At 40.7% G+C, this 22,709-nt stretch overlaps 1 protein-coding gene across 1 annotated transcript in view; it reads left to right on the forward strand.

The window, feature by feature from the left end:
* LOC120434800 (protein NLRC3-like) overlaps window positions 1-20,609 on the forward strand; it is a 67,717-nt gene extending 47,108 nt beyond the window's left edge. Inside the window, exons 9-11 of the mRNA XM_039603207.1 lie at window positions 3,971-4,144; window positions 19,879-19,925; window positions 20,074-20,609. Of these exons, the coding sequence (XP_039459141.1) occupies window positions 3,971-4,144; window positions 19,879-19,925; window positions 20,074-20,609 (757 nt within the window). The remainder of the gene's footprint in view (window positions 1-3,970; window positions 4,145-19,878; window positions 19,926-20,073) is intronic.
* Window positions 20,610-22,709: the final 2,100 nt, after the last annotated feature.

The following is a 22,709-nucleotide window of genomic DNA, read 5'->3' on the forward strand; positions in this document are numbered from 1 at the left end:
TGCACTGCGTGGGTGATTAGTGGCTCCGTGCACACTAAGTGCTGCACACAGGGACAAGGCACACTAGGTTACGTTCAGATCTTCCCTGGGCAGGAGGTGATGAACTGTATGCCACTTTTCATTGGCATACATTAAGTACAATGTTTTATTGACTACGATGGGGCAGGTCACATACTGGTTGAAGGTGGGCAGTGTGGAGTCCAGCGAGACATGATGAAAGTCCCCTGATATTAGAAGAAGAGCTCTCGGAGATTGCGTTTGCAGTCTGCGGACCACAGAGAGTCACAGGCTGCCTCCACGGATGCTAACGGCTAATAGCTCAATGTCTGTGTTGTTGCAGAGTTGTTCTTTCACAGCGATGTGCCCAGGGGTCCCACAACTGTCTTTAACAAACACTGCCAGTCCCCTCCTTTCCTCTCACCGCTGTCTCTCGTCTTGTCCGCCCGCAGCAGCTGGAAGCCGGGCAGTCTACTCACAGAGGGAGTACCGGGCAGTGTCGGGGTACTGCCACTGTGACCGGGTTAGCGTCATTAGCTCCTCGATCATATCAGGGAGCGATCTCACATTTACAGTGATTACAGGAAGGAGAGATGGTGTGTAAGGTGTCCTTCTCGGGAGACATCACCCCGTCTCTTCCCTCACTGGGGACGTAGGGTCTGTCTGCCGGTAGCGCAGCTGCAGGGCGCAGCGCTAACAGCTGATCCCTAACGTAAACAAAGGAGCCATGCACCGAGTATCCAAATAGAGAGCTAGCTCTGCTCATTACCTGTTAGCTGCCATAACAGGTAACACAGTTAAGGTTTCATTAAAAAGTATTCTGTCGTTTGTTTGCTTGATCATGCTTTAAACATCAAAATGCATAGTGGGATTATAATACAATTCAATACTGTGACAAGCACTGGTACTGAATAGGCAATCACTTAGCAGCAAGGTGAATCGGTGATGCATTAGTGTGGTCTGCACTTCCTCTTCTTTGATTGGGTGAAATGAGTTGAAAGTAATTGGAAGAGGGAACCATGGGGAGTGCCCTGCATAATTTCAATAAAACGCCGTTTTAAACGCCGTTACAGCTGGCACAGAACGCCGTAAAAACGCCGTTTTATGCATCTTTGAACGGCGTTTTCTGCCGAGTGGCGGAAAAACGGCGTTTCCGTCTCGTCTTTGAACGCCGCTTTTACGTCACTCGGATGGTGCGTTCAGGGCGCCATGTGAGAGTCGGAAAAACGGCGTTTGTCGAAACAGAACGCCGTTTTTTTCGGCGTTTTGAATAATTAAACGGCGTTTTTTACGCCGTTTCTTAATCAAACGGGTTAGAAAAGTGGCGAATTTTGGCACTAATGGCTTGCCATATTTTCGCTTGCGTCTATCGCGTTCGGTGTGAACACACCGTTAGTGTTCTTAACCAGGACTATAAGATATTTACATACATTCTTGCCAAAAGAATTGAAAATATTCTTGTTCAGATAATTAGCTTGGATCAGACTGGTTTTATTAAGCAGAGACAAACGCAAGATAATGTTCGCCAAACATTACATGTTATTGATTATGTTGGAAAAAATAAAATTCAGATGGTTCTTATGAGTTTAGATGCTGAAAAGGCTTTTGATTGGGTTAATTGGGAATTTCTATATAAAGTCATGCAAGTTTGGATTTCATCAATCGTTTATCAGGATTATTCAAGCACTATATAAATCACCAAGGGCAAGAATTAAAGTTAACGGGGCACTTTCTAATGTTTTTAATTTACAGAGAGGGACACGTCAGGGTTGCCCTTTAAGTCCCTCACTCTTTGCTCTTTTCATAGAGGCCCTGAGTCAAAGTGTTACACAAAGTAAAAATATTACTGGAGTCAAGATCATGGGTCGAGAGCATAAGATTTCCTTGTTTGCTGATGATTTACTTGACAAATCCAAACATTACTTTCCCCAAGCTGTTATCACTTCTGGAGACCTTTAGCTCACTATCAGGTTATAAACTAAATATATCGAAGACTCAGATATTAACTTTTAATTATAAGCCAAATCAGGAAATTAAGTCTAAGGTCAATTTGAACTGGGAGTCGGAGTGGATGAAGTATCTTGGAGTAAATATTACTAAAGATCTCTCTAAGATATATAATGCAAATTTTAATCCTTTGTGTTATAAAATAAATGAGGATATTAAAAGATGGAACTTATTACCATTTTTAAATTTTGAATCACGTATTGATACAGTTAAAATGAATATCTTGCCCAGGATGCTTTATCTGTTCCAAACACTCCCAGTTGAAATAACTGATAAACAATTTCAGGAATGGGACAAAATAATCTCTAGGTTCATATGGCAGGGGAAAAGACCACGGATTAAGTACCAAACTATCCAGTTGGCTAAAGATAAAGGGGGGTTGGGGTTCCCATGTTTGAAAGATTATTATATTTCAGCTCAATTGAGGATATTAGTGTGTTGGTGTAATGTAGACTACCAAGCGAGATGGAAAGAAATAGAAACAAAAACAGTGGCCTTAAGAGATTTTCCAATTCAGGCAAGTTTAGGGGATGTGACACTTATTAAAAAACAAATTAATCAAGGAAACCAATGGATTAACTTGCCTTTAAAACTTTGGTCACAATTTCTTAATAAGAACGATTGGAATGAAGAGGCCAGGATTTTAAGATGGTGCGCTTATGATCTTGATTTTTTACCCAATAAGTTAGATATAAGATATAAAAAATGGGCAGGACAAGGCTTAATGGCATATTGTATGTTTTATGATACGGGAATTCTTAGGGACTTCCAATCAGTAAAAGATCAATATCAGTTAAGCAATACGGATTTTTTTAGGTTTCTTCAAATTAGGCATCACATACATACATAACTTTATACCTAAAAGAACAGATCTTTTCTCTCTTCCTGTTTTGAATATATTTGTCAAGGCTTACCAGGCAGATCCTGGCCTCAAGGTGATTTCTAGACTGTATAAGGGTATACAAGAGGTTAAGAAGTGGAATACTACCTACATTTAAAAAAAAAATGGGAAAGGGAAACGAATACAGTAATTTCAAATGATATTTGGTATCAGCAGTGTGCTTTTCAGTGGAGAATTTCTAGTTCTAATATATGGAGATTTTTTGGTTGGAAGAGTCTCTGTAGGTTTTTTATTACTCCTGCACAAAGTAAACATTATTCTAATCACTCTAGCTGTTGGAGAAACTGTGGGGCCCAAGGAATAAAACATTTCCACTTGTTCTGGTCATGCCCATTGATCAACACTTTTTGGGTATCGATTCATTCTGAGTTACAGATCATTTTTAGTATGCAACTTCCCTTTAATTGGGATGAACTTTTGTTTGGATATTTATACTCAGTGAATGTAGATAAAACGTCCAAGCTGTTGTATGGTATTCTGAGTCTGGCTGCCCGCAAGACTATTACCAAGAAATGGCTTAGTGTGAAAATTCCATCACTTAATGACTGGTATGAGATTGTTTATGGGATGTTTAAAATGGAAAGAATTACTTTCATTAATAGACTCCAATATGTCATATTTAGTGATATTTGGGATAAATGGAAACATTACATTTTGTCAAGGAGACCCGATTTTGTTTGAATCTCTGTAATTATGTATGCCATATTTCTGAATGGTTATGTGTATATATGTATATGTCATTATGTATGAGTGTATAGGCGAATACATATGTATGTAGGTATGTGTATGTATGACTAAGTATATGGCTGTGTATGTGTATGTAGATGTGTGTGGTAATGTGTGTGTGTGTGTGTGTGTGTGTGTGTGTGTGTGTATATACACATTAGATGGTACACCGTTTGTTTATTTTTGATTATTTGTCTATTTTGGGTTATTTGTGTTCTTATAGGTTATTTATTAAAAAATAAAATATAAAAAAAAAATATATATATATAAAAAATAGTATCTCATTACACTTCAACATAAGTGTTTTATTTTTGTAATTGTTTATCTTTTATTTTTCAGACTGAGTCTCTGTGACCTGTCAGAGAGAAGCTGTGAAGCTCTGTCCTCAGGTCTCAGCTCTCAGACCTCTAATCTGAGACAGCTGGACCTGAGTAACATTAACCTGAAGGATTCAGGCGTGAAGTTTCTGTCTGAAGGACTGAAGAGTCCACACTGTACACTGGAAACTCTCAGGTGAGATCAAGCATTTTTCTTTCATCAACTGACAGAATTAGCAGATTAATAATAAGGCAGCCCTCTAATAAGAGGAGAAGTGGAGGTCTTCTGAAGTGCAACATACTCTTATGTTGAAAAGTTCTAAAACAGGAAGTAGTTCCTGGGAACTGCTTCCTTTGTTATTGTCTAAACAGAAACTAGGGATGCAACGATACCAATTTTTTCAAACCGATCCGATACCGATACTTGGATCTGAGTACTTGCCGATACCGAGTACAAAAACCGATACTTCTACCACACACAAGTTAAACTTAACCAGTAGTAAAGAAACGACCCCAGACAACTCTTTAACCCAAACGAAACGTTCACTGAACGTAAGGGCAGAGACAAATACTGTACAACACATCCCTTTTTTAAACTCAAATGATATTCCAATTCCTTAACCAAATGAAATACACTGTATAAATGACATAATTCCCTTTCAAATTATATTAAACAACCCAACTTATGTTATCACCTTTTGGTAAGTGACTCACTAATATACACTCCAAAACACGTTATATAAATCCACTTAACACACAATATTCACACATGGGCCCCACACACTCACATTCACACTTGTTGCAGGCCTGTTTGCTGCTCACGCCGGACGATGGAGAAAATCCTCTTCTCCCCAGTAAGAGCACAAAAGTCTGACTTACAGTTCCGCTGCCCGGTAGATCGCCGCTCACCAGTCCCACACTAAATCCACTCCCTGCGGACCCGATGCTGTCTCTGCTACAGCACGTTAGCGAGTCACTGTCCAGCTCTCCGACAGTCCATAGCGGCTGCCTCCTTGGCGGCCAAGCAGTCCGGCTAGCCTTTAGCCTCGGCGGTCGTAGCTGGAAACACAGCACGGTGGTGCGACCATTGAAACAAAAAGTCACTTCACCCACACTCTGTTGTGAAGCTCTCACACGGTCAGCTTTCTAGTCACACACTCTTTTGTGCTGGTTAACCTCAGTAAAACTAGCCGAGTCTCTCACTTTGGTTCAGCTAACCTCGTGCATCTCTCCATGCCGTTCTCTTCTCCTCCTCCATTGCAACAGATACACAGGTCCCGCTTTTATGCTACCTTCACGGGCCTCCAAAAATTAGAACTCTGAAAATATTTAACTCCCTTCAGAGTTACATACCATAAAATAATACTTTTATGATTAACATAACAGTTTGATTGCTCTAATTACCTGTATTTACCTTGTGACATATTACAGGGCAAATTACATTTAGGGTAGAGTTACATCACATAACATCAACTGTAAACACCTTATGTTACCGTGGCGTTTAAGTCCATGGGAATTATGAGTATTCCCATCCGGGCTACATTAGTATCGGTTCATGGTATCGGTTAACTTTTACGAGTACGAGTACGCACACATTTTACAGTATCGGCCCCGATACCCGATACCAGTATCGGTATCGGTGCATCCCTAACAGAAACATGATGGTAAAACAGTGATGAGTTTGCAGAGGTGAATCCACAGCACACAACACAACAATGCTGTTGCGTGCTGAAAGCAGACTTCTCACAGATTCTGAGACTGCAGGTTTCATCACTGTCCAACCAAAATTCACTGAACCAGCAGTAAATGAACGTCTAAAACTACGCTTCACGTTTAAAACAACAGATGATCAGGGGGATTTGTGTTTACATCTTTTTTGTGTAATCTGTTCACCTGCTGTTTTAGCTGTTTGGTGGTTGTTGAGATGGTTTTGTGAACTTTTAGCTGAGATTCTGACATGTCTGTAGATACCACACATGTCTAATTACTTTGTATAGCATGAATGGCCATAACGAGGTTTTTAACAGTAAGAAAAGTTGTAAAACTTAAGAAAATATAGTTTAAAGTCCAAAACCTTCTACGTCTGGTCGCTTGTGGTAAGGAGCAGATCAAACGAGTAAAGAATTACGTTATAATTATAAATGGCTTCAACAGCACATTCAGGTCTGTGAGACTCATTCAGACACTGAGCCGTGGCTCTGTGCTACATGCACATATTTCTGCATCTCTGCCATTCAGACACACTTTATATATAGTTTATTTTATGTAGTATTCAATACTGAAATGTACATTTAGCCTTTTTAAAGGCAGCAATTTTTATTCAGTGTTTTCATAAAAGCCTTATTTTTATCCATTTACTGCTATTAGGAAGAACACACGTGAGGTTTAAGACCTGGATGAGTTTGAAACCTTTTGTCCTCCACAATGGAAAATGGGTGGAAATAAAAATGGGTATCCCTTTAGCCAGCTCCTAATTTTATCAGTTCCACTCTCAGCGTCTCCTATATATCTCCTATATAAATTTTGCACTCAGCTTTGTGGCCTCCAGTATCACTGAAATGCAGCCAGATGCTGCTCATTTTGCCTTTTCACTCTTTCCTGACACGCTTGCATTTCAATACAGCTCCCCATTTCTCTGTGTACCTGGTCTATACCACTACCCTTGCTGTCTATGGGACATTTCCGTCTTCTTTCACATAATGCTATGATTCCTGAAAATTCATCAATATTTGACATATGAAATTATCTCAAGGGCTGGATTTGGCCCACGGGCCATATGTTTGACACCCCTGGTTTACACAGTTTGGTATTCAATGTACAAGTGAGTTAGCTCTCAGCTAACTAGCAGACAAGCTAACTGCTGGGACTGCGTCTTTCTAACCAGAGCGTCAGAAACTCAGACTGGTTTTCTTTGTGGATGATGATGTATTCTCACACTGATCCTTCATGCTGATGCTGCCATCCACCCACTGCTCCTGGATTCCTCATCATCATCTCCATCAGCCCTCACAATACTCCACCTTCATCAGCTTCATGTTCAGGAGCCTGGATGGACAGTAATTCTTTCCATGGGTTACGGTGGGACATTGAGAGCTGAAGTCAAACAGCAGTGAGAAATGAAAGACTGATTCATTTCTATTTAGTCTTGTGATGTGCAGCTTTGTTCAGAGCATTAAGGCCCAGCAAAGATTACTGAGGTCATAGAGTCACTGATGAAACCTGTGTGCTTATAGAAACTGAAACCAGATGAACCAGAATAGAAGGACATTAAAATGAAGTGTCAGCTACACAAAGGCAAAGGTATTCAGTTGTTGCTGTGAGTTATTTAAATGGAGGATGGAGTCAGACTTTAAGCTGCTGGACTCAGTCACTATATCCTGTTCTTCTCATAGAACCTGGATACACAGACTCACCTGTGACACAGTGACACACAGTGTGGGCTACACACACATTAGAAAGTGGATCAGTCACACTTGTGCAATCATTTGTAGTGCCGGGCAACCATGAACACTTTGAATCACCATTAATGACATTGTTACAGCAACATTCAATCATGAGTTCAAAACTAGTGTATTGTGTACTTATTTTAATAGTACTGCAGTATGAGAAGTGCAACATTCAGTGTGCAGAAACAAATCAGGTGCTTTTTAACAGCAGTATTCCCTTTAACACAGTAGCAGTTCAAATATTTCTGTCAATCTGAGCTGAAACATGAATCTAATCAAATCAAATATCAATTCAAAGTTCTTTGCCTCTGCCAGGACGTCAACATTTATCTAGTTTGTTCCAAACAAAGTTCCCCTCAGCGTCCAGAGACACCATCATGACATTATAACAGGCACCTTTGATCAACAGCAAATGAACATTTATAAATGTGTGTTTTCAGAACAGGAACCAGCAGAACTATTTTTCTGTTATCAGGGAGCAGCACAAACGCTCATCAGCTCATTTACTGTGCAGGGACTTTGAGTGTGTGAAGTGTGTTTGTACTGGATTTCCTTTGGAGAATCTCAGTCAGAAACAAGACAAAGAAAAACACTTTCAGTCGTCCAGGTTGAGTTGACAACATGAACTGCATTTATCTTCCTCTGACTTGACATGTTCTTCCTCCTCTGCACCGAGCCAGCTGCTAAGACTCACAAGCTCATTCACATTTTCTGATGATAAAGAAACTCTCTTCTTCTGTACAATATGAGCAGCAACAGAGAACAAGCTTTCACAGGTACAGATGTTGCAGCTGTGGCCAAGTACATGTGCTGCATGTTTGGAGCAGCACTATAATGGACAGGCCTCTGTACTGATGGTGGGCTCTGCTCTGTATCCACCACACTGTTCTCAGCTGAGTCTTCCTCCTCTTCACACTCTGATGAAGCACCAATAGGGCCAACTTTTTCTCTGGTGGCTCGGATGTTGTTGCTTCCACAGGTTTCCCTCCAACAACCCTCTGTTCCTTCAGTAAGTTCAGTAAGATCTGGGTAAACACTTGAGCTCCTTGAATCTGGCTCCAGTGCAGCAGCAGTTTTCACATATACAATGTTGGCATTTTGTTTGCGTGTCTCCAGATCTGTTCTGAATACAGACTTGAATTTGACCACGTAGGCGGGGTCATCGTCTGAGCTCTCCATCACCTGAGAGAGATGACAAAACACAGGCAGAATCACAGAGCATGAAACCAACTTTTCTCCTCCCAGAAGTTCAGTCACAGACCTGCAACAGAAACAAGAATCAAAGCTTCAAATGACGTAGAGCATTCATGTACTTATATACACAAACATGTCCTCTACATATTCATGCTGTATTTACACACACATACAGAGGCTGTTTGTCTCTCACACACAGACAGGACACTGAGAAATACATCACGTTAAATATACCTGCAGACTTCCAGCTGTGCACTTTGTCCCTGTTAGCTGTGATTGCCATGGCAACCTTGGTGTTGTGCGCGATGCAGGGACGTGTTCAAAGGCAGACGTCTGGCAGCAGCATCATATTTGATGCACTATCTGTACTGAGTGTGCTGACTTTATTTCAAATGTCCCACTGCTGTGCAACATGAATCACATGTTCTGCACGTTTCTGTAACTCCCAGGTAACCATGGTTACACAGCCACGTCCAGTAGTCTCCAGAGAGACCAACAGCTGGTTCATGTTGTAATGCCATGGCTTTCGTAGTCTCTCCTTTTTCTACAGCTCATGTGTTCTTCTTGTGATGGTGCGCCTTGATGGAGGCTCATACATGCCGTCATTTGTTGATCCTAAGAACGTTCCTCAGACCGACTTCTTCAATCAACAGTGTGTAATGAAATTAAGTGATACTTTAGACTTGAAGTACTCCGGTGATAAAAAACTCAACTTTGCTTCCAAATAACTTTAGTTGTATCAACACTGCCTCCTGGAACAGTTTAAAATGAACATGTCAAAGATCTGTACCTGTCTCCATGTTTCTGACCCCGCCCCTTTCTTCCTGTCCTGGGTCATGTGAGCACTGCAGTAGTATTAGGCCCACCCTCAATGCTCTCATTGGTTGAGACGCATAATGACGCCCATTTCAAGCCAGCACTGGTCAACATCCCTCCTGTGACCCATGGCTTTTATATTCAGAGCCAGTGAGCACTTTCACAATAATCATGATTTTAAAAACTGTGATTAAAATAACTGCTGACGTTAATCAATTAATGAGTTAACGAGATAATAACAGGTTAAGTTGCCCTAATAATTATACTTTGGTGACAAACTGATGTGATCTCCATGTTTCCTTTGTTGGACTGTGGGCAAGTGTCAGAACTGAATGTACTGAGTAACATGTAGTGTTTAAATATGTGTCAGTTCCAGTTTTAGAGCTCTAAAGTGCAGCTATCATGTTAGGAATATGTTAGGAATAGACAGAAACACTGAGGTCAAATCTTTATTTTACCACTCGCTGCATTCTTGATGTTCATGAATTCAGCAGGTTCATGATTGTCTGCAGCATTAATCTCATATTTCCATCTAAAGTGTTGAATTTGACTGTTTGATGTTCTTTATGATCTCTGGCACCAGTTCATCTGTAGGCCGTGCTCAGTCCATCCATTTAGTGAAATGATGTTTAAAGGTCTCCTTGTTCTGTGAGTGTGCACAGATCCTGAAGCAGAAAGCCTGGGTTAACAGAGAAATGATCATCACTGTGATGATGCTCATCATCTCTGACTGGGATTTGAGGTTTTGTCAAAGCAGCAAAGAAAGCCTGGCTATGTTGGACTTGGTGTGGAAGCAGCTCCCAGTTTGAGTTCAGGAGACAGACACCCTCTCTACTTTGAAGATCAGCTTCAAACTTTCCTTTTTGATAAAGCTTATAGTTAGAGCTGGATCAGGTGACCCTGAACCATCCCTTAGTTATGCTGCCATAGAGATGAATAACAGATGGATTGTTGTTTTGTGTGTCTGCAGTCTGTCAGGCTGTCTGATCACAGAGGAAGGCTGTACTTCTCTGGCCTCAGCTCTGAGCTCCAACCCCTCCCATCTGAGAGTGCTGGACCTGAGCTACAATCATCCAGGCGACTCAGGAATGAAGCTGCTGTCGGCTGGACTGAAGGATCCAGGCTGGAGACTGGACACTCTCAGGTATGGAGAGAATGTCTGATAGAGGAGGAAGAGCTGGAAACATTTCCTGTGTCCTTCACTCACTTCCTGTTTGTTTCCTGCAGATGAGAGATGAACAATTACACATGCAGGAATATTTTCAGGGAAAGACACACTAGTCTAGCTGGATAGTAAATGGATATTTATGTAGGGGGTCTCCAAGGAGTCTGTTTGCAGGAACATTAATGATAACTGATAAGTCATGTTGAGAGTTTCATTAAAAGTAGACCTACAGTTAGGTCCATAAATATTTGGACAGAGACAACATTTGTAACTTTAGATACACTTTATTAGGTCACAGGTGTCCATGAGATAGTGGCCACTGTGTACCTAATAAAGTGTCAGCCATGTGTATGTTTCCCATGCTGTATGTCCACAGTCACAGTGACAGTCAGTGACACTGGCAGAAGGATGAAACAAGGCTGTGAATCATTTCAGTCTGTGTGTGCCACAAAGAGGCAGACAGGAGCAGCTAACATTTGGAAATGGAAGCTTAAATACTGGAAACTCTAGATTCACAGCTGAATTCACAATAAATTTGTTCTCAAGTGCACATTTAGCAGCTAATGCTAATACTGTTTTCTCTGCTTTCTACAACTTGAGCAGCTATTGCTAAGTAGGCCACTTTGCTCTGCTAAGGATTTGTGTGACCATGATGGAAACTCTGATAAGCTAATGCTGCTAAGCTAATGCTGTTTAGCATTAACGTCACATCATTATAACACAAGAGAAAAGGGTATTAGCATTAGCTACTAGTGCGTATTCGCCTCAAATTACCTTTAGCTGCTAATGGCAGCCTACTTAGCATTAACCCCTTACTAATACATTCACATCAAATTTTACATCAAATTAGCATTAGCTGCTCATATTGTTATAAGGAAAGAGAAAACGGTATTAGCATTAGCTGCTAATAATTATTCACCCCTAATTGGAGTTAGCCCCTAATGGCAGCCTACTTAGCATTAACTCCTGACATTGTTATAATGCAGGGGAAAAGAGTTACCATTATTTGATAATGCTAATTCACATCAAATTAGCATTAGTTAATAATGGTAGACTTCGTATCATTAGCTGCTGTCATTCTTACAAAGCAAACCGTATGAGCATTAGCTGTTAATGCTTTTTCATCTAAAATTAGAATTAGCTACTAATGGCGTATTGTTAAAAAGTAAGAAAAAATATTGTTAGCATAAGCGGATAATGCTAATTCACCTCAAATTAGTATTAGCTAATAACGGCAATCTGCTTAGCATTAGCTGGTCACATTGTTATAAGGTAATAAAATATGGTATTAGCATTAGCTGCCAATTCCTATTTACCTAAAATTAGCATTAGCCACTAATAGTAGCCTATTTAGCATAAACTTCTTAATGCTAAATTACAAATTAGCATTACCTAATAATGGCAGCCTTCTTAGCATTAACTGCTCACATTGTTATAATGCAAGGGAAAAGAGTTAGCATTAACGGATGATGCTAAGTCGCGTCAAATTAGCATTAGGTAGTAATGGCCAGAGGTGGGACCAAGTCATTGTTTTGCAAGTCTCAAGTAAGTCCCAAGTCTTTATACTCAAGTCACAAGTCAAGTCTCAAGTAAAGTCAAGCAAGTCAGAGTCAAGTCGCAAGTCATGACAGACAACTTTCAAGTCAAGTCCCAAGTCCGAAACTTTGAATTTCAAGTCCTTTCAAGTCTTTTTTTTAACCCTCTGGGGTCCCGGGTATAATTGGCCGTTCTTGACTAAAAAAAATTTTTTCCCTGGCTCAGACATGCAAATGTTAAACACGACCATACACTAATTGCAAATTAAACACAGTGATTTTGAATTGTGATGTGATGGTAAAATAAATATTTGTCAGTCTAAACTGGGTTAAATCTACGGGGTTAGACGGAGAGAGACTGAGTACAGCTACAGAACCCACTTTCTGAAACGGACCCTGCTCACCATTCACCAACAATTCTGAGCTGACAAGTTGCATGTTATTCTTGGATGCGCTTGCAGGACCGGATTTAAAATAGCATGACAAACATATCATACCTGTTAAAGCCAAGCAGTATCATCAACGTAGCCCGAAGAACATTTGCTAATAAGATGAAGTTAGCTAAGTCAGCTGTCTCATCGTAGCAAAAAAAAAAAAAAAAAAAGCACCACCTACCGTTCTTAATGCAACTTCAAATGTCGGACAAAGTTGGAAGTTGTTCCATCTCCGTCTGTGATTCTCTTCTTGCATGTTTTGTATATTGCATTTCGTTTTTTGTTGACTACTTCATAGTTTATGTACCCGAAAGAAATTACTCTTGGGAGCATTTTTGGCTCGAGCGTTTTTGTTCTTGTTTTTTTCAAATCTGGTTAATTTGATTGGCTGTGCTACAGCCCACGCTCACATACATACGGAGTGTGGTAAGAATGAATGAATGAATAAAGTGAATTAATGGTCCGCACTTTTTATATAATATGTATGTTAGATTTTAGATTTGGGTAAAATATCAAGTCTTTTCAAGTAAACAGGTTCAAGTCCAATTCAAGTCCCAAGTCACTGGTGTAAAAGTCCAAGTCAAGTCACAAGTCTTACAACCTTTTTTCAAGTCAAGTCTAAAGTCATAAAATTAATGACTCGAGTCTGACTCGAGTCCAAGTCATGTGACTCGAGTCCACACCTCTGGTAATGGCAGCCTACTTAGCATAAGTCCTCACATCGTAATAATGCAAACGAAAATAGTTAACATTATTCACATCAAATTAGCAATAGTTATTAACGGTAACACACATCACATTGTTAAAATTGAAGGAAAAATACTATAAGCATTAGCTAATCCTATTGTTAAAATGTAAGAAAAACATTGTTAGCATTAGTGGATAAATTAGCATTAGCTAATAACGGCAACCTACTTAGCATTAGCTGCTCACATTGTTATGATGCAAGGGAAAAGAGTTAGCATTAACGGATGATGCTAATTCATGTTAAATTAGAAAATATGGTATTAGCATTAGCTGCTAATGGTTATTCACCTAAAATTAGCATTAGCCACTAATGGTAGCCTATTTAGCATAAACTTCTTAATGTTAAATGAAGTTAATTAATGCTAAATAGGCTTAACTGAAATGAAAGTAGTGTTAGCATTAGCTGCTGATATTGTTAAAAAGTAATAAAAGTAAGCTAACACATTGCTAGCAGTAGCGGATAATGCTAACACACATTAAATTATCATTACTAATAATGGCATCCTTCTTAGCATTAGCTGCTCACATTGTTATGATGCAAGGGAAAAGAGTTAGCATTAACGGATGATGCTAATTCATGTCAAACTAGAAAATATGGTATTAGCATTAGCTGCCAATTACTATTCCCCTAAAATTAGCATTAGCAGTCTACTTAGCATTAACTCCTCACTAATATAATGCTAATTCACATCAAATTAGCATTAGCTGCTAGCATTAGCCTACCTAGCACTAGCTGCTCACATTGTTAAAAGGGAAGACAAAACGATATTAGCATTAGCTAGTAATAATTATTCATCCCTAATTAGAATTAGCCGCTAATGGCAGCATACTTAGCATTAACTCCTCACATCGTTATAATGCAAATGATGCTAACTCGCTTTAAATTAGCATTAGCTAATAACAGCAGTCTATTTTGAAGTAGCTGCTCAGATTGTTATAAAGGAAAACGATATGAGCATTAGGTTCTAATGCGTATTTGCCTTAAAATTAGCATCAAATTAGCATTAGTTAATAATGGCAGCCTATTTAGCATTAGCGGATAATGTTGACCTTGGCCCACTGGAAAAGTTCAGAACTAAAGATTTAGGAGTGTTTCTCGATAGCTCTTTCTCATTTGAGAAACAAATTAATTCTGTTATTAAAACCAGCTGTAAGGTTTATATTGTTGATTGTCATTTATGCTTAGAAATATTTACTCATATATGCTTAGAGTTTTCTAATCGATTGCATAATGATAGAGGTTTGATGCTTAGTAGTCTGCAAAGACTCTGTGTGCCTTCCAGAGTGCTCTGGCGTGCACACACAACTTGGGGTCATGAGAGAGGTCGTACCTTCTCTTACTGATTTATGGTTTAGGAGGACACCTACTCTGTGTCTGGTTAAGTATAAGAGCCCTTTGTTAGGGGGACCGCTGGACTCTTAGCACCAGCTTTGGGGTCACAGGGTCACATCTGGAACACACACACACACACACACACACACACACACACACACACACACTATGCACAGACTGGTACTCTTTGTTCATACCTGTGTAAGACGTCATATGTTAATGAACTTATGCATATTCATGTAACCTCAATAAAGAGCAGTGTTACGAGGGAGCAGACGAGAGCGACTGAGGTCAAGCGAAGGAACGGCGCTGTCACAGTTCTCTCTCAAACTATGATCTCGAGATCTTAGTTTGATCTCGTGCATGAGCTCAAAGAGCTCTGCTTGGTGCTTTTTGCTGTTGTAGTAGAATTGTCTGGTTCCAGCGGTGGCTCTGTGCTAGACGACCCATCACCAGCTTTTTCCACTGGTTACCAGTACTGTTAGGTTCAAAATATTAAGGAGGGAATACAGGAGGTAATCCAAAATAACAACACTGGTCCAGGAGGATTAAGTCAAACGATGATTTTAATGAACACGCGTGGTGAGGTCTACACTGCAACACGTCAGTGGTAGATCTCCGCCCAAAAATACACAAGACAATCGTTATATAGCATCAGGGTATGTTTACCGACGCCCCCCTCATGCGTCAGCCGATACAATTACATGCATACGTCAAATCAAAACCACAATGACTTTTAACACAGCTAAAAAAGAACATCTTCTCGTCTGAATCCCAGGTGTCTTCCTGTCACCGCCGAACGCTCGCTTATCTCTCTGGAACATCAGGCACAGTTCTGCAACAAACTGTCACATGTGCACGCACAGTTTGCTGTTACAAGCAAAATATGTTTGAACTCTTACCTAGAAATGAATCTATCTACTGTGTGTGTCTCGTCCTTAAATGCTCTCTCATCTCACCCGTTGCACTTCTGACCTTTCACCAGAACAGAGGCTCATCCTTACATGTAATAACCTAACTGGAACTATATATGTAATATATTGAATAAATGTTTTCATCAAGAACCTCTACTAAAAGCTTAATCAAAAGATATAAATGAATAAAGATAATAATGAATAACCTGCTCAAAATAACTTGCACTCAGACTCTGCTTTCGGTTTCACTTCCTGCAAAGCATGGCGTTTCCTGTCAGCCTGCAACTCAGTCTTTCACACCAACGTAACCAGTATTTAAGATTATAAAAACATTCAAAAGCTTTTAAGATTATAAATTCAACTCAACAGTTTAAAGTGGTTCTTACTGGACCTGTAATAAAGGCTAATATGACACCAATATGTTTGAACATCTGAATGCAATATCAATATTAATAATTACTGGAATGGTAATGATGATTATAAAAAATAGCAGCAAAATATCTTTCTAATCTCTACAGTACGTCGTAGAATCCACTTCCAGATCTTGTTGTTTGTCTTTAAATCTCTGAATGGATTAGCTCCATTTTATCTCTCTTTAACAAAAATAATCCAAGCATAGCCCTCAGGTCTGCAGATAAGTAGCTTCTGACCAATGTTCCCTCTAAGCTGCACACGTGCACAATTGCGCACTGCTGGCACGGTGTCTGCGCACAGAAAATCTGCGTTGCGCACAAATAAGATCTAACCTGAGTTGAAATTCCTATTCCCATTCCTACAAAAATGCTCAAAGAAGTCCTGCCATTAATTAATTCTTCGATCTTAAGTATGATCAACCTATCTCTAATAATCGGCTATGTACCACAGGCCTTTAAGCTGGCTGTAGTTAAACCTTTACTCAAAAAGCCATCTCTAGACCCAGCTGTCTTAGCTAATTACAGGCCAATTTCCAACCTTCCTTTTATATCAAAAATCCTTGAAAGAGTAGTTGTCAAACAGCTAACAGATCATCTGCAGAGGAATGGCTTATTTGAAGAGTTTCAGTCAGGTTTCAGAACGCACAGAAACAGCTTTAGTGAAGGTTACAAATGATCTTCTTATGGCCTCTGACAGTGGACTCATCTCTGTGCTTGTCCTGCTAGACCTTAGTGCTGCGTTTGATACTGTTGATCATAATATCCTATTAGAGCGATTAGAACATGCTGTAGGTATTACAGGTACTGCGCTGCAGTGGTTTGTATCATATCTATCTAATAGACTCCAATTTGTTCAAGTAAATGGAGAGTCCTCTTCACACACTAAGGTCAATTATGGTGTTCCACAGGGTTCAGTGCTAGGACCAATTCTATTTACATTATACATGCTTCCTTAGGCAGCATCATTAGAAGACATAGCATAAATTTTCACTGCTATGCAGATGACACGCAGCTCTATCTATCCATGAATCCAGGTAACACACACCAATTAGTTAAACTGCAGGAATGCCTTAAAGACATAAAGACCTGGCTGGCCGCTAACTTTCTGCTTCTTAATTCAGATAAAACTGAGGTTATTGTACTCGGCCCTGAAAATCTTAGAAATATGGTATCTAAGCAGATTCTTACTCTGGATGGCATTACCTTGGCCTCCAGTAACACTGTGAGGAACCTTGGAGTCATTTTTGACCAGGACATGTCCTTTAATGCACATATTAAACAAATATGTAAGACTGCTTTCTTCCATTTGCGCAACATCTCTAAAATTAGAAATATCCTGTCTCAGAGTGACGCTGAAAAACTAGTTCATGCATTTATTACTTCCAGGCTGGACTACTGTAATTCACTATTATCAGGATGTCCTAAAAACTCCCTGAAAAGTCTTCAGCTAATCCAAAATGCTGCAGCAAGAGTCCTGACAGGGACTAGAAAGAGAGAGCATATTTCTCCTGTTGTGGCTTCCCTTCATTGGCTTCCTGTTAAATCCAGAATTGAATTCAAAATCCTGCTCCTCACATACAAGGTCTTAAATAATCAGGCCCCATCTTAATGACCTTGTAGTACCATATCACCCTATTAGAGCACTTCGCTCTCGCTCTGCAGGCCTACTTGTTGTTCCTAGAGTATTTAAAAGTAGAATGGGAGGCAGAGCCTTCAGTTTTCAGGCCCCTCTTCTGTGGAACCAGCTTCCAGTTTGGATTCGGAGACAGACACTATCTCTACTTTCAAGATTAGGCTTAAAACTTTCCTTTTTGCTAAAGCATATAGTTAGGGCTGGACCAGGTGACCCTGAATCCTCCCTTAGTTATGCTGCAATAGACGTGAGCTGCCGGGATTCCCATGATGCATTGAGTTTTTCCTTTCCAGCCACTCACTATGTGTTAATAGACCTCTCTGCATCGAATCATATCTGTTATTAACCTCTGTCTCTCTTCCACAGCATGTCTTTCATCCTGTTTTCCTTCTTTCACCCCAACCGGTCGCAGCAGATGGCCGCCCCTCCCTGAGCCTGGTTCTGCCGGAGGTTTCTTCCTGTTAAAGGGAGTTTTCCTTCCCACTGTCGCCAAAGTGCTTGCTTATAGGGGTCATATGATTGTTGGGGTTTTCTCTGTATTTATTATTGTGCGATCTATTGTACAATATAAAGCGCCTTGAGGCGACTTTTGTTGTGATTTGGCGCTGTATAAATAAAACTGAATTGAATTGAAATTAAAATAAATACTTTAACAATTCTGTTTTGCAGTGTTAGTCAGTAAGTGACTGGCTGCTCCTGTATGGGATCAGAACGATGCCACCTTATCCCATAGTCCAGCCAATGATGCGATTCACATTCGTATATACGCAGCTAATCAACGTGGTTAACAGGCTATGACAGCGTCCTTATGTGCCGACACCGGTGTTTTAACTAGCAAAGCGGCGTGGCTGATGTGCAGTGAAGCCACGTTAACGACAACGTGTACAACCTTTGGAGATGTGAGCAGGACAGACGGAACAATTGACGGAAAAAGTGGGGACTTTATACCAGTTTTTAAATTGTGTTGATAGGCCACGTAAAACCAGAGTTATGATAAAAATATCTGCAATGTTTGGTTTTCTTCCTGAATACTATCGCTGTTTATATTTACTGTGGGAAGAAACGGTAAAAACGGCGTTTTATAAGGGAAAAAGGCTCGAAAGCTTGTTAGCAAAAACAAACTCCACCCCCCTCTCCCTTTCCTATTCGTCCAAAAAAGTCAACCAATCAAAAACTGATATGGCAACGTGGCATTTAGTTGTTAAGAAATGGGGGGAAGTTTTAGGAGTGACGGCGGTGTTTTTGAGATGTGAGAGATTTGTGACGATTAGCATGTTTGGAGTGTGTTAGTGTGTATTTAGTGTGTAGTGTAGTCAATAGTTTTGTTGTGTGTGTCAGAACAATGAGGCGACTGCTGAATGTTACAGGTGTTACAGGAGTGATACATCTCCTGTTGTCAGGCCTGCAGGTATCAGGCTGTTGTTCTCCTTTATCTCATAGTGGACAGAAATTATTTTTTGGAGTGGCACAAATAATTTGTGTGGCATCAGATTTGATGTAAAACAGCTGATCGTTCTGTAAATAGTTTGAAATGTTTATTTAAAGACAGACTCACACTCATAATACAAATCAGAGCTTTATTTAAAAAAAAAAAAAGAAAAAAAAGAAAGCTGTGTTTTCGAAATTGGAGTTCAAGTTATTTTTACTTCCAGTAGTCTTAACATACTACACAGGTCAATGACTAGATTTTTTTTTAAGTTTTCATTGTAAGTGGGCTAAAGCAGTTAATTAAAAGTAGTCTAACATAAATTTAAATGCTGTAATTTGATTCTTTTAATAAACCATGTAACTTGGATGGATTAGATGCTGGTGTGACCACAGTGCACACGTCTGATGTCGCTCACAGTGGTCCAAGGAATCGCTCAGTTTGTGTGTTCGCTCAGACACATGAAACATTAGAGAGAACATTGCTTCTGACCAGAACTAGCCGTAAAAACAGAGGTGAGCTTTATCGATCGCTGCAGCCAAACTCTGGAACAGTCGCCCTTCACATCAGGTCGTCACCAACACTCGACATTTTTAAAACCCGGTTGGAAACACATTTGTACTCTGTAGCTTTCAATTCTGACGAGTCTTTATAGTAATTACTGTGTATGTTTCCTATTTTATCTCTACTCTGTGCAGCACTTTGGCTCAACCTGTTTTTAAATGTGCTGATAAATAAATGTAGATTTCTTTGAATAAAACAGTGGAGCCGAGCTTTGAGCCGTCCTCAGTGTGTAACAGTGTGTGTATGAGAGCCATGTAATGTCCATGTGTGCATGCTGACTGTGCTGCTCTGACCCCCCTCCTCCTTTCAGGGTGGAGCCTGCTGGAGTCCGATGGTTGAGACCAGGTCTGAGGAAGTGTAAGTGTGTTTTTAATGGGATTCATGAAAACAAAGCAGCACACATTCAACCATCTTCATCATGTCAGGAGTCATCATCAAAGTGTCAATCAATGAACAGATGATGGATCAATAACTGCAGCTGGATTGTGTTTGTTCTCTCCATCAGATTCCTGTCAACTCACAATCGACACAAACACAGTGAACACAAAGCTCCAACTGTCTGACAACAACAGGAAGGTGACACATGTGGAGGAGGTTCAGTCATATCCTGATCATCCAGACAGATTTGATTACTGGCCTCAGCTGCTGTGTAGAAATGGTCTGACTGGTCGCTGTTACTGGGAGGTCGAGTGGAAAGGAAAAGTTTTTATATCAGTGAGTTACAGAAGAATCAGAAGGAAAGGAGACAGTAATGACTGTGTGTTTGGAGGGAATGATCAGTCCTGGAGTCTGTACTGTGATTATAATGGTCCTCAGTCTCTCTGGCACAATAACAGATACACATCCATCTCCTCCTCCTCCTCCTCCTCCTCTGTCTCTAACAGAGCAGCAGTGTATGTGGACTGTCCTGCTGGCACTCTGTCCTTCTACAGAGTCTCCTCTGACACTCTGATCCACCTCCACACCTTCAACACCACATTCACTCAAACTCTTTATCCTGGGTTTAGACTCTGGTCTCGTGCCTCAGTGTCCCTGTGCTGAGTGTAAAGAGTGTCTCCTGTTAGAGAAACACTCTGACTGTTGAACAGATAGTTCAGTCTGTACATGTCTGTCTCTTTCACTCACAAACACGTTTTCAGATTCATGGATTCAATCAGTTGATGTTTGAAACTCTTCTAAATGATTCCTGGTAAATTTCTTCCTCTTCAGTCACAAACAAACAGGAAGTGATGTCACATGTGTTCCTGTCCACACAGCAGAATGAGTCTATTGCTGACAGTGATGTACAAACAGAGTGAGCATTTCTGAGGCCCAAAATAAACTGAGTAGTTCACTGAATGAACAATGGACTGTGAGCTCAGTTCCTTCATCATTAGTATGGATTATATATGTATATGTATTATATTAGTATCATATATATCAGGTGCTGCTGCTGCTGGTTTCAGTCATTGTGCAAATGTGCTGTTTGTAAGGTTGTAAAGCTGCAGTCAGCTGAGACTGAAGAAGTCACCTGATCAGTGAGCAAACGTTTCTGAAAACGTCCAGATGAACAGAATCAACCTTTTGGGATCAGCCAGCAATGCAGCATCATTGTTGTTCAGGTTCAGAGGTTTGCAGGAATGAACTGATGACCAGAAACAGCTGCAAAGTCCAATAAAATACCAGCTGGAGTTCAGCTGCATTTGAAGAAGTCAAAGAAAAGTAAGGATGGCAAAGGGCGATGTTTTCTTCCAAAGAACTGAAAACATGGTCGACGCCTCATTAGAAGAATCATCTGGACATTTGTGAGGAACTCTAACCAAGAAAGCAACACAAGAAAGCAACGTCACACAGATCCAACAGACAGTTTCCATGACTGGAAGTGTTCAGTGTAAAAATGCTACATTGCATTATTTTATTATTTTTTTTTTTTTATTTATTTTTTTTTTTACTTCCGGCGCCCCCCGTGTGCGGCAGCCTGTTGCAGCAGCTCTGCTCATTCTGAGTTTCTTTCCTTCTTATCTTTTTTCTTCTAGTAATTTTTATAACTAACGTATTAGTAATTAGACTCTGCAACCATGTTCTACCGTTTTGTGCTAGTTCTGGTTGTTTTTCTTAGTTTTTTTCTATTTTTTTCATCTGTGTCTGGGGACCCAGAGCAGGGATCCTTTGTTTACAGTAAGGATCAGCTGTTAGCGCTGCGTCCCTGCAGCGGTACTGCCGGCGGACAGACTCGACATTCCCAGTGAACTGAGGAAGAAAAGACGGGGTGTCGTGCTGGGAAGGAGCGCGTCGCCCGAGAAGGAGACGTTATTGACCATCTCTTCCTTCTGTAATTATTGGAAATGTATGATCTTTGCCCAATAAGATGGATGAGCTCACGTCGCTAACCTGGTCACAGAGGGAGTACCGGCAATGTAGCATCATGATGCTAACGGAGTCGTGGCTAACACCGCTAACTCCGGACACGGCGTGACACTACCGGGATTCCAGCTGCTGCGGCGGACAGGGCGAGAGAGAGCGGTAAGAGGAAAGGAGGGGACTGGCAGTGTTTGTGAATGACAGATGGTGTAACCCTGGGCACATCACTGTAAAAGAACAACTCTGCAGCAGAGACATTGAGCTGTTAGCCGTTAGCATGCGTCCGTACTACCTGCCCTGGGAATTCTCGCATGTTATCGCGATAACAGCGTATGTCCCCCCCTCGCCCACGCGGATGCAGCCTGTGACTCTCTCCACTCTGTGGTCAGCAGACTGCAAACACAATCTCCGAGAGCCCTTCTCATAATATCAGGGGACTTCAATCATGCCTCACTGGACTCCACACTGTCCACCTTCACCCAGTATGTGACCTGCCCAACCAGAGACAATAAAACACTGGACTTACTGTATGCCAATGCTGAAGAGGCATACAGTTCATCACCTCTCCCTCCCTAGGCAGATCTGATCACAACCTGGTGCACCTTGTCCCTGTGTATGAGCCCTTAGTGCGCAGGGGAGCCACCAGCCACCCGCACAGTGCAGAGATGGTCGGAGGAGAGCGAGGAGGCTCTTAAGGATTGTTTTGAGTCGACTGTGTGGGAGGTGATCTGTGACGACCACGGAGAGGACATCGACAGCCTTACTACATGCATTACTGACTATATTAATTTCTGTGTGGAT

This window comes from Oreochromis aureus, linkage group 3 (assembly GCF_013358895.1).
Source record: "Oreochromis aureus strain Israel breed Guangdong linkage group 3, ZZ_aureus, whole genome shotgun sequence".
Taxonomy (NCBI): domain Eukaryota; kingdom Metazoa; phylum Chordata; class Actinopteri; order Cichliformes; family Cichlidae; genus Oreochromis; species Oreochromis aureus.